This window comes from Mandrillus leucophaeus, unplaced genomic scaffold, assembly GCF_000951045.1.
Source record: "Mandrillus leucophaeus isolate KB7577 unplaced genomic scaffold, Mleu.le_1.0 Scaffold833, whole genome shotgun sequence".
Taxonomy (NCBI): Eukaryota; Metazoa; Chordata; class Mammalia; order Primates; family Cercopithecidae; genus Mandrillus; species Mandrillus leucophaeus.
In genome coordinates this window covers 172912-188614 of record NW_012109064.1, presented here as the reverse complement: position 1 = coordinate 188614, position 15703 = coordinate 172912, and the positions used below count along the sequence as shown (strand labels likewise).

The following is a 15703-nucleotide window of genomic DNA, read 5'->3' as shown; positions in this document are numbered from 1 at the left end:
GAGACCGTAGTGGCAGTGGCTGCAGGAGGAGCCCAGGAGTCACCGCCGCTGCCTGCGCTCTGCCTTAGGCCATCGCTGCTCCCCATGGGCCCGTGCGGACTCGCCTCCGTGAAGTGTCACGATGTCTGACTGGAAGGCAGTGATCAAGACCGCAGACACGTCTGAGGATATGCAACAGGATGTCATTGACTGCGCCACGCAGGCCATGGAGAAGTACAACATAGAGAAGGACATTGCAGCCTATATCAAGAAGGAATTTGACAAGAAATATAGCCCTACCTGGCATTGTATCGTGGGCCGAAATTTGGCAGCTAGGTCACACACAAGACAAAGCACCTCATCTATTTTTACTTGAGTCAAGTTGCAATCCTCTTCAAGTCAGGCTAGGTGGCCACAGTGAAGATGTCAGTGGCGGTGGCAGTGATGGCAAGCAGGGGGCGTTGCTAGGACTGTTTTGCACTGGGGCAAATCAGGACATCAGGATGTCTTCTCCAATGGCTGTGCTACTGCATGGACTGTATATTCGTTTTCATGTGTATGTGGCAGTCAACACAACCAAACCTTTCTGTTCAGTTGCCTGGGGAAGAAGGCTGCTTTACATTTGTTTTTCAATACTTTAAAAATATTTTTTGGTTGTATTGCACTAGGAAAATCTCTCCCACCTCTCCCTTTTCTCTTTTTTTCCCTATACAAAAGAAAAAGCCCTCAACAGACTACGAGGCCAAAAGACTAGGAGGGCTGAGGAAAAGAAATAGGTCTCTGGAGGTGGAACTAAAACTGTGCAGCTGCCTCTTCCTGGCCCAGGTGGATGCTGGGAGGGCCAGGAGGCTGCAGGGGGACTGTGGTGGGACTGTCAAGGAGAAAAGGATAGGAAGGAAAGTGGAGGGATTGATCTAACACCAGGAGAATACTCCACTGAACTGTGATTCTATGGCTTGGGGCAGAGGGTGGGGTGGGGATGCGTTCTTTAGGGCGCCCTGAAATGTGTCTGTGTGTGGTGTGTGGGAGTGGGGAGCAGACTTGTCTTGCTGTCTGTCAGAAATTCTAAGTAAGGGCTGTGTCTTTGTGGATTACCTTCTTTTGTTCTTCCTGCCTGAGATCATGATAGGAGGATGTTGGGGGTAGGATTAGCTTGAATTTTTTTTTTTCCATTACATTTTTCTCCTGTCTGCTTCCTGCTTAGCCCTCCATTTTCTCATTCCTCTGGTGTTCTCTTAGAGCAGCCCCTGTCGTTAGTTGGCTGGCCTTCAAAACTCTCATGTGTAGGGTTGACAATGTAGGGGTAGGGAATCCAGCTTATTCTTTTATTTTCAAGTCCCTTCTTGGGGCTGGTGGGGAGGCAGAATGCCCCTCCCTAAGCCCTTTGTGTGTGCCAAGCTTGTTTTTTGATGTTGGCAGGGGAGGGGGGATCTCCCCTCCAGTCTCCAGGGTGGTGACTGAGTTTCCTATATCAAACTCTTCAATGGGCACAAAATGGAGTGCTTGATTTTAGGTTTTATTTTTTTATGAATGTCCAAATCTGTTTCTCCCTGCCCTCCCAGACTGTGTGGTCAGTTGAAAGTGTCTGGTTTCTGTTCATCTCTCCCTCATTTCTGGACCAAGGCCCGAGACCCTGCCACATCTACTATGCTCTGCATCCATGCCTTTTTTGAACATTAAAGGTTGACTGATGCAATAATAATAAATCATCATAATGCGGTCTCACTTTACATTAGCATAAGTATTGTTAAAAAGCAAAAAATTACAGATGCTGGTGAGGATATACAGAAAAGGGAACTCAAACTGTTGGTGAAAATGTAAATTAGTTCAGCCACTATGGAAAACAATAGAGAAAAAAACTAAAAATAGAACTACCATACCACCTAGCAATTCTTCTACTGGGCATTTATCCAAAGGAAATCAGTATACCAGAAGGATACATGCACTCCCATGTTTCTGACAGCTCTACTGACAGCAAAGATAAGGAATCAACCTAAGTGACCATCAACAGATGAACAAAGGAAATGTGGTCTACGTACACAATGGAATACTATTCAGTCATAAAAAAGAATGAAATCATGTCATTTACGGCAACATGGATGGATCTGGAGGACATTAAATAAGCCAGGCAGAGAGAGACAAATACTGCATGTTCTCACTCATATGTGGGAGCTAAGAAAGTTGACCCCATGGAGGTAGTGAGTAGAATGATAGCTATCAGAGGATGGGAAGGGCATATGGGTGGGAGTGGCTATGAAGAGAGGTTGGTTAATGGGTACAAACACACAGTTAAAGTTCTAATGTTTGATACAAAGTTGGGTGACTACAGTTAACAACAATGTATTATATATTTCAAAATAACTAGAAGAGAGGACTTGGAATGTTCCTAATATATAGGAATGATGGATACCCCAAATACCCTAAATTGATCATCACATTCTATGCATGTAACAATATCACATGTGCCCTATATAAATATGTACAAATACTATGCATTAATTAAAATTTAAAAAGCAAGACCAAGCTATGTGCTATTAATGAGAAACCCATTTTAAATATTAAGGTAGGTTAAAAGTGAAAAAATAAGGGAAAAAAAAACAGTGCATGCAAGTACTGGTAAACTCTAAACAAGGTCTATCAACAGTTTAGTAATAGTATTGTACCAATGTCAACTTCAAGGTTTTAATAATATGGTTACTTAAAATGCTATCTTTGGGGGAAGCTGGATGAGAATAGAACTCTCTGTATTATTTGTGTAATTTTTCATGTCTTTACCAGCATCTAGGAAACAGACTAACACATTAGATTGTAAATAGGGTAAACTCAAATAGCAGACTTAGCAATTTTGTTGAGAAAGGAAGGATGCTGACAGACATGGATTTCTGGATTAGGAAGGACAAGGATCTGCAGGCCAGTTCAAGAAAATAAGACTCCCAAGATCCAGTAATGAATACTATTGCCCAGTTGGCAGGAGACCCTACTTCTTCCTGTTTATATGTTGAGCTGCTAGAAGCAGGACTGAAATAAGTTACCCAAATAATAACTTCATTGTTGCTCACTCTCTTCGAGGCAGAAAGAAGAAATGTTATGACAACAGAGCAGCAAGTCCCATGGTACCAGCTAAAAGGCGGTATGGCTGTGACTGCTGAGGTGGAGAGTCCTCAAAGGTAAATTAACGTTGTCAGGAATGAAGGCTTCAGTATTTAATATAGAGCTTTGAGTGACCTGAAAACAGAAGTTAATTTGTTTGAATTGAGCATGGGTGGCCACTTAAAAGTGAGTGAAGGAAATGCCTTGCCTAATAGTATAAAGCCAAACACCTGGTTCCTGTCAACAGTCCAACCTGGCTTATAATGAGGACAGGGCTCTGGGTGCTGGAGCGGTCAAAGCTGGAAGACTGCAGGGCAGAACACAGTGGCGTGAGCATGGACAGAAAAGAAGTTTGGACCATAATCCTGAAAAACAATTCTGAATGCCATAATCTCAAATATTGAAATACTGAAAGATCAAAATCCCTGAAGTCTAAAAATCCAGAAAATTGCAATCCCAAAATCTCAAAATCTTGGAAATATAATGTAGGGAAAAAAATCTTAAAAATTATCTCAAGAACATTTATATACATTTTTAAAAGGGGATTTGAGAAACGTAACACAAGAGAACACTTTGTAGGCCACTTCACACAATGAAATAGGAAATAACATTTTTTGCAAGCATAAACACTCAGGCATACTAATGACAACTGCGTGGATATAACAATTATGAGCAGATGAACTGTATTCACAAAGAAATGGGTGAAAAAGCTAAATATATAAAAGCATACACCCAGCTTTATAACTGCAGTCATCTGAAATACTGTGATAGACAACATAAGTCTTCTGATGAGATCAATCAAAAACTTCAATGGGGGGCCGGGCACAGTGGCTTACCCTATAATCCCAGCACTTTGGGAGGCCGAGGCGGGCAGATCACTTCAGGTCAGGAGTTTGAGACCAGCCTGACCAACATGGTGAAACCCCATCTCTACCAAAAATACAAAAATTAGCCGGGCATGGTGGTAGGCACCTATGATCCCAGCTACTCAGGAGACTGAGGCAGGAGAATTGCTTGAATCCAGTAGGTGGAGATTACAGTGAGCCGAGATCATGAAAACTGCACTCCAGCTGGGGCAACAGAGCAAGACTCCATCTCAAAAGAAAACAACAACAAAAAACAAAACTTGGCTGGGCATGGTGGCTCACGTCTGCAATACCAGCACTTTGGGAGGCCAACATGGGCGGATCACCTGAAGTCAGGAGTTCAAGACCAGCCTGGCCAACATGGTGAAACCCTGTCTCTACAAAAATACAAAATTAGCCAGGTGTGGTGGTGGGTGCCTGTAGTCCCAGCTACTTGAGAGGCTGAGGCAAGAGAATCGCTTGAACCCAGGAGGCAGAAGTTGCAGTGAGCTGAGATGGTGCCACTGCACTCCAGCCTGAGCGACAGAGCAAGACTCTGTCTTAAAAACAAAACAAAACACACACACACACACACCCCCCCCCAAAAAAACCCTTCAATGGGTCACCACCACATACACAGTAGCCCAAAGAGCCAAGATTCTCAGAAATTTTATCTTTGACAAATGCAGACATATAAAGAGTACATCGCTTCCTTTATTGAGGAAGTTTCTACATTTTTACATACATGCACAATGCTTACACACAGTTAATGCTGTGATAATGTACTTTGTGGTGTCAAATTTCTGATGTCCAAGGCAGCAACAGAACATTTGTCCCAGCTCTGAGAGGGACTAATTTGCCTTCTCGGTTCTCTATAGGCCCCTGGCTGAGTGAATGGCCCCTGCCAACATGAGGACAGATCTTTCCCACTTAGTCCACTGAGACTCACATACACGTCTCCCCTAGAAAGACTCTCACAGATACACTGAAAATAATGTCTTACTAGGTTTCTAGTATTCCTTAATCCAGGCAAGTTGCCACCTAAAATTATGTCCCCAAGTCTACTTCTTGTCAACTTGGCACCCATACGAATCTCCTTAAACCGTAATTTCCTAGTAAAGACAGTAACAAGGTAATAGTTCTGCCTGTCATGATGCAAGTACACTGCATACAACTGAAAACACATTAATCCCTTCCCCAGAATTTGTCTCACAGAATTTCAAAGATTTTAATCTATTGAAATTTTAGATGTTAGGGACTTTAGACCTTAAAGATTTTGTTATTTCAGGATTTTGACATTCAGGATTATGTATTTTGAGATTATGATCAGCACCAAAGTAAGGGGTCTTAGAAGCTGGACACTCATTGGATGCTGGAGATAGATGGGGGAAGAAGTAGCAGCAGTGCTCAGGCACTGAACCTGGAGACAGTGGTCAATGGAAAAAAACGCTGACAATCAAATTTCTTCCCCACCACCACTGGGAAACATAAAAACACAAGAGAACACTTTGTAGGCCACTTCACACAATGAAATAGGCAACACTATTTTTTTGTAAGCATAAACACTCAGGTATACTAACGACAATTGCGTGGATATAACAATTATGAGCAGATGAACTCTATTCCCCACCACCATGGCTCCTTCTGTCATTGTAGACTAGCTTCCTCTGCCACCTGGAACTCCCAGCTGGGGGATAACCTGATCTTTTGGCATCTGTGCTGTAGCACCTGATGCATGTTAAACTTCTTGGTCTGTGTTCCTACAGGAAAAAAGTCACCTTAATTCAACTGATAGGGTTTGGACAAGGCTTGGAGTGGGGAAGGAAACCTGAAATTGTTAGGGGCCAGGGAGAGTTGAGCTGGCAGTTTGAACAGTCAAAGCTTTAATCACTTACTGAAATAGCAAGAGGTTAAACTAGAGGAAGCGCCAACTCCCTTCTGTCCTATCCCAGCCCCCAAGTTTTTGACGAGGAGCTGGACCCCTCAAAAATAATGTCACCAGGGCTCTTTGGACAGATTCAATATATGTATAATAGAATTCATGGATTTTATGCCTGCACTTCTTGGTCTATATCTTATTCCATCTCACTCTCAAGGAATACTACACAGACTGACCCCCCTCCCCGGATGGTCCAGTATAAGTAATATAGGCCTCCAGGAGAAGTTTCAAAGACTTAATGGCTGCCTGAGTACTCAGAGAGGCAACAGCTCAATACCAACAATCGCAACAGCTGCCTGACCCAGCCACCACATACATCTTTATATGTTAACAATAGAAGGCAGCTATTAACCTGCTAAGCTTTTGTTGAAACTTAATGTGATTTAACGTAGCTCTTGTGACTCTTTGGCTTGACATCCCCATTTCGTGGTGGTTGGACTTAATAACTAACAAGGTGAAAAGAATCTAACAAGCCTCGCTAGTCAAAGAGAAATAGCATAGCTGGCCTGACCGTGGCAGCTTTTTGTTCCTACATGAAAAAACGGCAGCTATCCTTTTGGAGGTAAACTGTACGGCCAACTCCACTGCACAAAGCAATCCCATTGGTTCAGTGGGGCCCTTGACTTAGTTTCCCCTAAATTTCTGGGCCTACTTCACGAATTGTTTGGCTACAATGAAACATAATGGAGTCCAATGAGCTGCTCCTGCTGTTCAGCTTCAGTGCCAGCTATGTAAAACCAAAAGCAGATGTGGCTGCTCCTCTCAATTACTAGAACTCAAGACAATCCTGATGGCTGTGGCCAGTACTCTCCCTGATGAACCTCACTATGTTTTAATTAGGTTTGGAGCTGTTGCCAATGACCTGTCAGGTCTGCCACATTAAATCACATAGACTGGCAGATTAAAAACACTTTTCTTTGGCCATCAAACTCAGAGAAATTGCTTAACTTTCCCAACAATTAAGTAAATGAATATTCAAATTAGATAACACTTCTTATACAGACATACCTTGGAGATACTACAGACTCAGTTCCAGACCATCATGATAAAGACAGTCACACAAATTTTGGGGTTTCCCAGTGCATATAAAAGTATGTTTACAATATACTGTAGCATATTAAATGTGCAATAGCATTTTGTCTAAAAGAACAATGTACATACTTAATTTTAAAATACTTGATTGCTAAAAAATGCTGACACAGAGACATGACATGAACACATGCTGTTGGAAAATGACACCAATATAGACTTGTTTGATGCAGGGTTGCCACCAACTTTCAATTTGTAAAAAAAAAAAAAAGTATCTGCAAGGTGCAATAAAGCAAAGTAGAATAAAATGAGGTATGTCTGTACTGACAAAAATGAAAAGCTCAGCAATACCCAGTACTGGCCAGGGAATGGATGTAAGTTACTTTTAAACACTGTTCCTGGCATGTAAATTGGTGCAGTCCCTTCTGAAAGGCAACTTTTAACTGAAAATGCACATATACACTGACTGAAAGATCCCACATCTAAATAGGTATCAAAGAGAAAGAATCAAACATATATAAGAGGGATGTGCTAGCAGGTTAATAAAAGTGGGAGTAACATGCCATTAAATTTTAATTATACCCTCTCCCATTACCTACTATATGTTTCATTATAATTCCCAACAAACTTTTGGAATCTGTATCTGTACCTACCATTTTTTACTGTTTTCCCCAGGATTCCACGGAAACCTTTTTCAAAGGGTCACCATAAGATAATTAAAATGTCCTGTTAACAATCCTCATTTTTTCCATCACTAGATAGCAGTCAACACAGACTGAAATTACATTTATGGTAACTGTCTATCATGTGCTTTCATACACACAAAAATATATATAAAAGCTCATATGACCTAATAAACTATCTGAAATAGATGGTATCAATCCTTTCTTACAGATGAGGAAACAAGCCAAGAGTGGCTTGCCTGAGATCACAATCATTCAGGAAAATGAACCCAGAAGATCTAAGTGCTCATCCCACTAATGGCTGGTCCTGTAACTTTCTTCTACTAGTTCCTTTTATAGAATTCTTTTTCTGTTATTTAACAAAACTGAAAATCAAGATTATTCCTTTTCCTCAGTGGATTCTAACTTTACTACGGTGAACCTGAATGAAACTAAGTGAAAATAATTAGTATAAGGCCTGGTATATTATAAGACCAAGTATTCATATGACTGACTTCCTAGAAGCATATAAAAACAGGCTAATCCAAGAGTTCAAAAGTATACATGCTCAACTCATTAAAATCCCCACATCTATGGTTACACTAACTTAGATGAAAACAACCAAGCAACTATCGTTTCGTAGCAATTGGCAGACTTTAATATTCAAGAAAAATTAATTTCATCATACACATTAAAAATATAGGAAATTTCATGCAGACATGAAGCTTCCAATTCAGCTTTTGTGGCAACTTTTAGAATGAGAGTTACATATAAATACAGTACATTTTACAGTTACCAAACTTCATAATTTTATACTGTGATTTATACAGCTTCTCCTTATATTGTACATATTCCACCTTGCTCACTTGATTAGCATACCCTATATCTGCACTGCTTCAGAATATGGAAATTAAAGAAAAAAACACAAGCACAATGGACTATCTCCTCGCATTTCACAAAGTAAATGAAAATGTATGTGTATACAGCTAATTTAAGAAAAACATTTTAAACTTTAAGGCTTACATACTTTAGTAGCTAGGACTAAAATTAAGAAATACAAAGTTAAATAAATCCTCCAGTGATACTTCTATTACTGATTGATACCACATTTTCAAGTTTAGAATATATTAACTGCAAAAGCTGTAAGAAAAAAAGTGATGCAAATTTGTATAGAACATTTAAAAAACAATATTCATGATACAAGGGATAAATTAACAAATGAAGTAACTGATTTCAGAATTAACTAAAACATATGCTATAATTTAGAAATGTAACATTATTAAAGAAAACCTAATAGAAAAAAAATTAATAAAGCCAACCCACCAGTGTCAACCTGTTTTTGCCTGTGACAAAAACAAAGATCATTTGTTTTGATACAAGTTGTAAAAAAGTGTATACTAGTCAGTGAATAAAAAGCATGTCTAAGTCATTCAAAAACAGCATGCATTCCTTTCTGTTCAATTGATTTTTAAAAAATACTTATGTACTTTGCAAGTTTTCTTCTTTAAAAACAATAGTTTGAGTTTTTTTCTTCCTTGCCACTAAATTCAAACTCATTCATGTAAGTAATAAGAATTTCCACCAAATGAACATCTGCTAAGTACTGAGGGACACAAAAAAGAGATATCTTTAAAAAAAAAAAAAGTAACAGTTTTCCCAATTTTGACATGTCAAATCAACTGCATGAAACCCTCTATTGCATAGTGAGAGTAAAGGTCACGAAAGTCCCATCACTGTACACGGAAAAGGTCCCCCCAACTAGTAAGATGCCAAATAGGGTAGTGACTCCCTAGCCTAAGTGACAACAAAGGTCTAAACATTTACAAGTAAGTTTTCCTATTAAAACATGACTTTTATGCGACCAGCACATTACTGAGATTAAATCCATCTAATTTAAATTGCCACAGAGGTCATTTAAAGCAATCACAATCATCTGTGAAAATATTCAAGAAGAGTTCTTCCTTTTCTCCAAGAAAAGGCTAAAACATTAGTCATCTCTACTTTCCAAGCTACTGGAAACAGAATAACATACATTAAAAAATACAAAGGAAAACTCCCTCCAATAAAGATCTGCTAGAGGTAGAAATTTAAAGCAGCATATACTGTTTAAGCTCCATCTATCAGGGAACAAAATTGGCATTAATCTGAAATTACATGATGGCTGCTGCTTACAATATTGAAGACACAGACAATGGGCAGTAATTTATCCCTGAATTTCATAATCAAAATTCCCCACATTAATACTATTATGACAGTTTTTCCTAGTATATAATTGTTTTAATGAAAAAAGTGCTTGCTTTCATAATCCAGATAATCTAAAGAAAAGACATTATTGTAAACATCACACTGTCAAACTCTGTATTCATTTAGAGTCTGAAAATCATATATTTCAAATGGGTAAATTTTATTCTTATTTTCTCTGTTTCCTAGCACTACTTTTAATAAAGGCTTTTTATTTCTCACTTTGAATGTTGAGATCCATGATGAGTATGCTTTCATGAAGTGTTCAGTTTATTGTGGCCAAAAGACTTTGATAATTTATCAGTTACTTGAATATATTTTACCGGCCTGTGATGCTATTAAATTTAACATTTCATAAAAAAGAAATGTTTGATGCTTCTTTAAGTTCATCTGAGCTAGAAAATACAAAATTAAATTAATCTGAATGATAGAAGAATAGACACAGGCCAGGCGCGGTGGTACATGCCTATAGTCCTAGCTACTCGGGAGGCTAAGGCAGGAAGATCGCTTGAGTCCAGGAGTTTGAGGTTACAGTGAGCTATGATCGTGCCACTGCACTCCAGCCTGGGAGACAGAGCAGGATCCTGTCTCTGAAGAAAAAAAAAAAAGACACATTTTACGCGTAGTTTTCTTAGATTGAAAGTGAACAAAGTCCCAACTCCAGATGTTGAATATGACTGAGGATCCTTAGACTCTTCTAAAAGTTACATGTGCAATGCATACAAAACAACAAAAAAAGGAAGATTATTATGGACTTCAATACTATTATTAGTCATTAATACGGCAGACTTGCAATGGATAGCATCATGAAGACACTGGAGATTAGGTTTTTTTCCTACTGAAACACAATCTGGGCTTCAAGGAAAAAGTATACTTCAAGACATTTCCTCCATTTTTACTTGTGTAGTACAAATCTGCATGGCATAGTATATTTCTGAAAAAGCAATAGACATATTAAGAAAATAGACACTATTTCTAAATTTTGTTAGGAATAAGAAGGCACCACTGATTTGAGGTTGTGTCCTGTCATCACTGATAGTTGATTTTGAGTCGTTTATTTCAGCATTTGTTCTTACTAAACTTTTTTCCAGGTGGTATCACTTGAGACCATTATTGTGGCTTACGGACCACAAACAAGACACATTCATAGTAGTATTTCATCATAGAGAGATCATTCACAGTATATGTTGACAATACAGATTCTTTTTCCACCTGCAATGCAAACAATAATCATAATACTGACTATGACAGTCATGATGACCACACCACTAACAAATTCTGAGCACATATGTATCAGTGGCAGGCACTATTTTAACATATTCATTTATTACATACAACTACCCCCATAAGAGAGGTACTATTAATATTAGTAGTCTCACTTTACAAAGAACAGTCACACTAATAAGTGACGGAACTAAGATTCAAACTCTGGCAGTCTCGAACTTTGAACTACTATAATATATTGCTTCTCGTCATTCTTAAAAACAAATCTATTGTTTCTAAAATGGAAGGCTTCTAAATAAATGAACTGAAACACAATAGCCAAAATATCACAAAACTTTATAGTAATGCACATAATTTAAAAAAGATGAAGCAGTACACAAGGACAAGGACATATTGTGAATATCCCTCTTATACTTGCCCTCCCGCCCCTTTTTGTTTTCCCCAGAGCCTACTCTACTTTCTATCTATAAGTGAGAGTCTGTAAGAACAGTATTATAATGATCAGCTACCATTTACTGTAAGGCTATTTCACCAGAAAGTATAGTTTTCCCTTTATGTACACGTTATCCCAAATCCTTATAATTCTGGAAGCTAAGTAACACAGGTCAAGCATCCCTAATCTGAAAATCTGAAACGCTCCAAAATCCAAAATGTTTTGAGCACCTACATAATGCCACAAGTGACAAATTCCACATCTGACTTCATGTGCAGGTGGTCAAAATTTTAAAATATTGTATAAAATTACCTTTGGGCTATGCTTATAAGGCATATATAAAACATAAATGAATTTCATATTTAGACTTCAGTCCCCTCCCAAGATATGTCATTATGTATATGCATATATTGCAAAATTGGAAAAAAATCCAAAATCCAACACATTTCTGGTCCCAAGCATTTTGAGTAAGGGGTACTCAACCTGTGTTATCTTCCCTTTATAGGTAAGAAAACAGAATTCAAATAGTCACTAACAGCCATGATATCAACACTTCTGTCAAGGTGCTTTGGGAGTTAAACTTCGGCAATATTTTATTCCATTCTTACCTCTACCTTGAATCCATACTGCAGAACAACGTTTTTTATATCCTCATAGCTCAATTCTATGGAAAGTTCGTTTGCCAGATTTTCAAAGTGGTACAGCAGAGGACCTATGGTTTAAAGATACTATGAATTACTTGAATATAAACACACACTCATAGCTGTGTTACACTGAATTCCAAGTTGAATAAGTTAGGTACTGGATAAGATAAACATAAAAAGTCTGGGCATTTGAAAATTTGGCCTAGTATCTGACACCCTCAAGAGATGGGCCTACACTCATGAGGAGTGAGTCCCTCTGGTCTACCTGCCTTGCACTGTGATTCACACCATAGGCCTTCACCTTTAACTTTCAAGTTACTGAAGGAGTAGATGAATCAGATAATGCTACGTCCTCAAATTCCAAATGGATTCTGCAATTATAATTCCATAAGTAAAGGCCAAACTGCAGTTACCAACTGTGTATCATATGAAAACAAAGAAGGAGCCTCAAGTTAACCCAGGTAGTAAAAGGTGGACAGAAGTTATAGAGAAGGTTTCTTCAAAGAAGGAAGTAACACTAGAGCTGGCTTTTTTTTTTAAAGTGCACTGTTCATATCACACCTCTAACATCTAGTAATTGTGTGCCTGTGGGCAATTCACTAACTCTGCTTCATCTATAATATACTTTTTATTTTTATTTTATTTATTTATTTATTTTTAGATAGAATCTCACTCTGTTGCCCAGGCTGGGTGGGGTACAGTGGCACGATCTGGGCTTACTGCAACCTCCACCTCCCAGGTTCAAGCGATTTTCCTGCCTCCGCCTCCTGAATAGCTGGAATTACAGGGACCTGTCATCAGGCCAGGCTGATTTTTATATTTTTAGTAGAGACAGGGTTTCACCATGTTGGCCGGGCTGCTTGAACTCCTGACTTCAAGTCATCCACCAGCCTTGGCCTCCCAAAGTGTTGCAATTACAGGCGTGAGCCACCGTGTGTGCCCTGTAATATGACTTTAAGGTGAGATAATATGTATTACACCTGTCATAAACAAGGCACTAAGTAAATGACAGGTATTATACTATTTTTATGACATCCTCCCTTTACTATTTGCTCATTCCATTCCATGCATTCAAGAAACGAACATATGATTTAAAGCATGATTTTCAAATCTTTCAATCTATCATTTTGCCCAATATATCAGCCTCATCCAGGAACCGTAACACACAGTTATGTATACCTCAGGCTAATCTAGACAATCTTCTCTTTACTTTTCATTGGGTTAATTAAAAATCCTGCAACCAGCTCTCTACTCCTACTCCTCATACAATGTGCTAATCATGGAAGATAAAAGTATTTAATAACAAGACAAAGTTTCTGCTACCAAGAGGCTTACCATTCTGTGGATCACAGTTAGGATAAAAAAGTTTTTCTTTCTCTCTCCTTTCTCTATCCTACGTAACTGACTAGAAAAAATGACCATGAATATAATGTATATGTTAGTGCTACTTTCAAAAGATAACAATTATGTAACAGGACAGATGGCAAATAATGGAGGCTTTGTGTTCCACTTACAGTCTCCAGCATATATTCTTATTTGTGTTCTTCCCCATTACCCTTTAAGAATGTAAGAGATACTTGTGGTGGTAGGGTCATACAAAAATAGGCTGCAGGCCACATTTGATCTATGGGCTGTAGTTTGCCAACCCCTGACTAAATGTACGAATATTTAAGGTTTCCCCATACATTATTTTATAAGATGTTACTGTTTTTCCAGAAGAAAGTCATATCATTTTACACCCCCAGTAGCAGAACAAGAGCATATCCCATCTCACTGTACTTACCTAAGCTTTAAGTGAGCAAATTTTAAAACTTAGTGAATATGATAGGTGAAAAATGGTAGCACATTTATATTGATTTATTTGACTAACAGTGAGAATGAACATTTTTTTCTGTATATAGGCTGTTTACATTTATTCTTTTTATTTTTTTTTTACTGAGTGTTGGAGTCTTGCTGTGTCACCCAGGTTGAAGTGCAATGGCATAGGCATAGTTCACTACAGCCTTCAATTTCTGGGCTCAAGTGATCCTCCCACCTCAGCTCCCAAGTAGCTGCGACTACAGGCACATGCCACTACACACCTGGCTAATTTTTAAACATTTTTTTAGAGATGAGGGGTCTTGCTGTGTTGCCCAGCCTGGTCTAGAAATCCTGGCCTCAATCGGTCTGCCTGGCTTGACCTCAGGAGCTGTCAGGATTACAGGCATGAGCTATGTCATCCAGTTTGTTTGTTTTGTTTTTTTTTAAATAACTTGCATATTTATGTTGTACAGCCTATTTCATTGCTGGGTAGTTTTCTCTGTTTTCCCCCTCTAAAGAATTTTTTTTAAAATATAGTTTACTGTTGATATGGTTTGGCTTTGTGCCTCCACCCAAATCTCATCTCCAATTGTAATCCCACGTGGAAGGAGGGACTTGGTGGGAGGGGACTGGATCATGGGGGCAGTTCCCCCCAAGCTGTTCTCATGATACTGAGTTCTCGCAAGATCTGATGCTTTAAAAGTGGCAGTTCCTCCCTTACCCTCTCTCCCCTGCCACCTTGTGAAGAAGGTGCCTGCTTCCCCTTCTGCCATGATTGTAAGTTTCCTGAGACCTCCCCAGCAATATGGACTTGTCAGTCAATTAAATCTCTTTTATTTGTAAATTACCCAGTCTCGGGTAGTATCTTTACAGCAGTGTGGAAACGAATTAATACAACTGTTAAAGAAATAAAAATATATAAAGGAACTTTTGCTTCCTGTAAAGGCAGGTAGGTTAGGTTATTCAGACCGACATTCCTATTGCAAACAATGAAAGTTGGTGCATTAAACTTATTTTAAAAACTTAAGTTAGGTTGGGAAGTTAGTAAGAAATTACCAGGAACCTAGAGGTACACCTAGATGCCATTTTTACCCTGAGAATATATCACTACCAAGAAGAAACTGATCTGCAATTTGATAAACTCTTTGGACCAAGGGGACATAAGACAAAGTCCTGGGCCTGCTCCAGGTAGAGAGTCTGAAAGATCACTTGACATTATGACAGGAACAGTAGGGGCTCTCTTTATCTTTTTCCCCCTATTAATTCTTGTGCCCTCATTTGATTTTTTTCCCTTTTTTTTTTTTTTTTTTCCTATTGGGCTATCTTTAAGGTGAGAGTAAGAAATAATAAACTTACTTCTATCCTTTAACCCCATGAGACTGCATGAAAGTTGATCTAGTGCTTACTAAAGGGACAAGGTGGTTGTATATCATGGTTTAATCCTAGGGTAGATTTATAGCCTAATTTAATATAACATGGGTGGTCCAATAAACCTCAAGTTCTAATTTAGTTTAAAACAGTTCTGGTCTGACAATGCTCTCATCTCCTGGCAGAAGCAAATGCAAATTCCTCTGGGGAAAAACACTTCAACCCAGGCCTTAAGAAATCCAAAGTGTGATTTCTCAATCACCAATAAACCACTCAAAGTCAACAGCACAGAGAAACAAGGAATCATGAACAAGAACCAAGAAAAGCAAGAGAAAGCAGAAAATGACCCGCAAAGACTTGAGATGTTAGAATTATCAGAAATAATATGCTCAGTATTTTCAAATAAAAGACTATTGGTCAGAAGAAACTATCCACAGTGCAGCATGGTG

At 38.7% G+C, this 15703-nt stretch overlaps 1 protein-coding gene and 1 long non-coding RNA gene across 2 annotated transcripts in view; one reads left to right on the top strand and one right to left on the bottom strand.

Moving 5' to 3' along the window:
• LOC105530617 overlaps positions 1–15703 on the top strand; it is a 48384-nt gene that overhangs the window by 25264 nt on the left and 7417 nt on the right. The window contains exon 2 of the long non-coding RNA XR_001004673.1: positions 3049–3146. This is a non-coding gene — a long non-coding RNA (uncharacterized LOC105530617). The remainder of the gene's footprint in view (positions 1–3048; positions 3147–15703) is intronic.
• LOC105530618 (chromosome unknown open reading frame, human C9orf41) overlaps positions 7951–15703 on the bottom strand; it is a 45064-nt gene continuing 37311 nt past the window's right edge. The window contains exons 8-9 of the mRNA XM_011968245.1: positions 12051–12154; positions 7951–10997 (exon numbers count right to left, since the gene is read on the bottom strand). Coding sequence (XP_011823635.1) covers positions 10896–10997; positions 12051–12154 — 206 coding nt within the window. The 3' untranslated portion in view covers positions 7951–10895. The remainder of the gene's footprint in view (positions 10998–12050; positions 12155–15703) is intronic.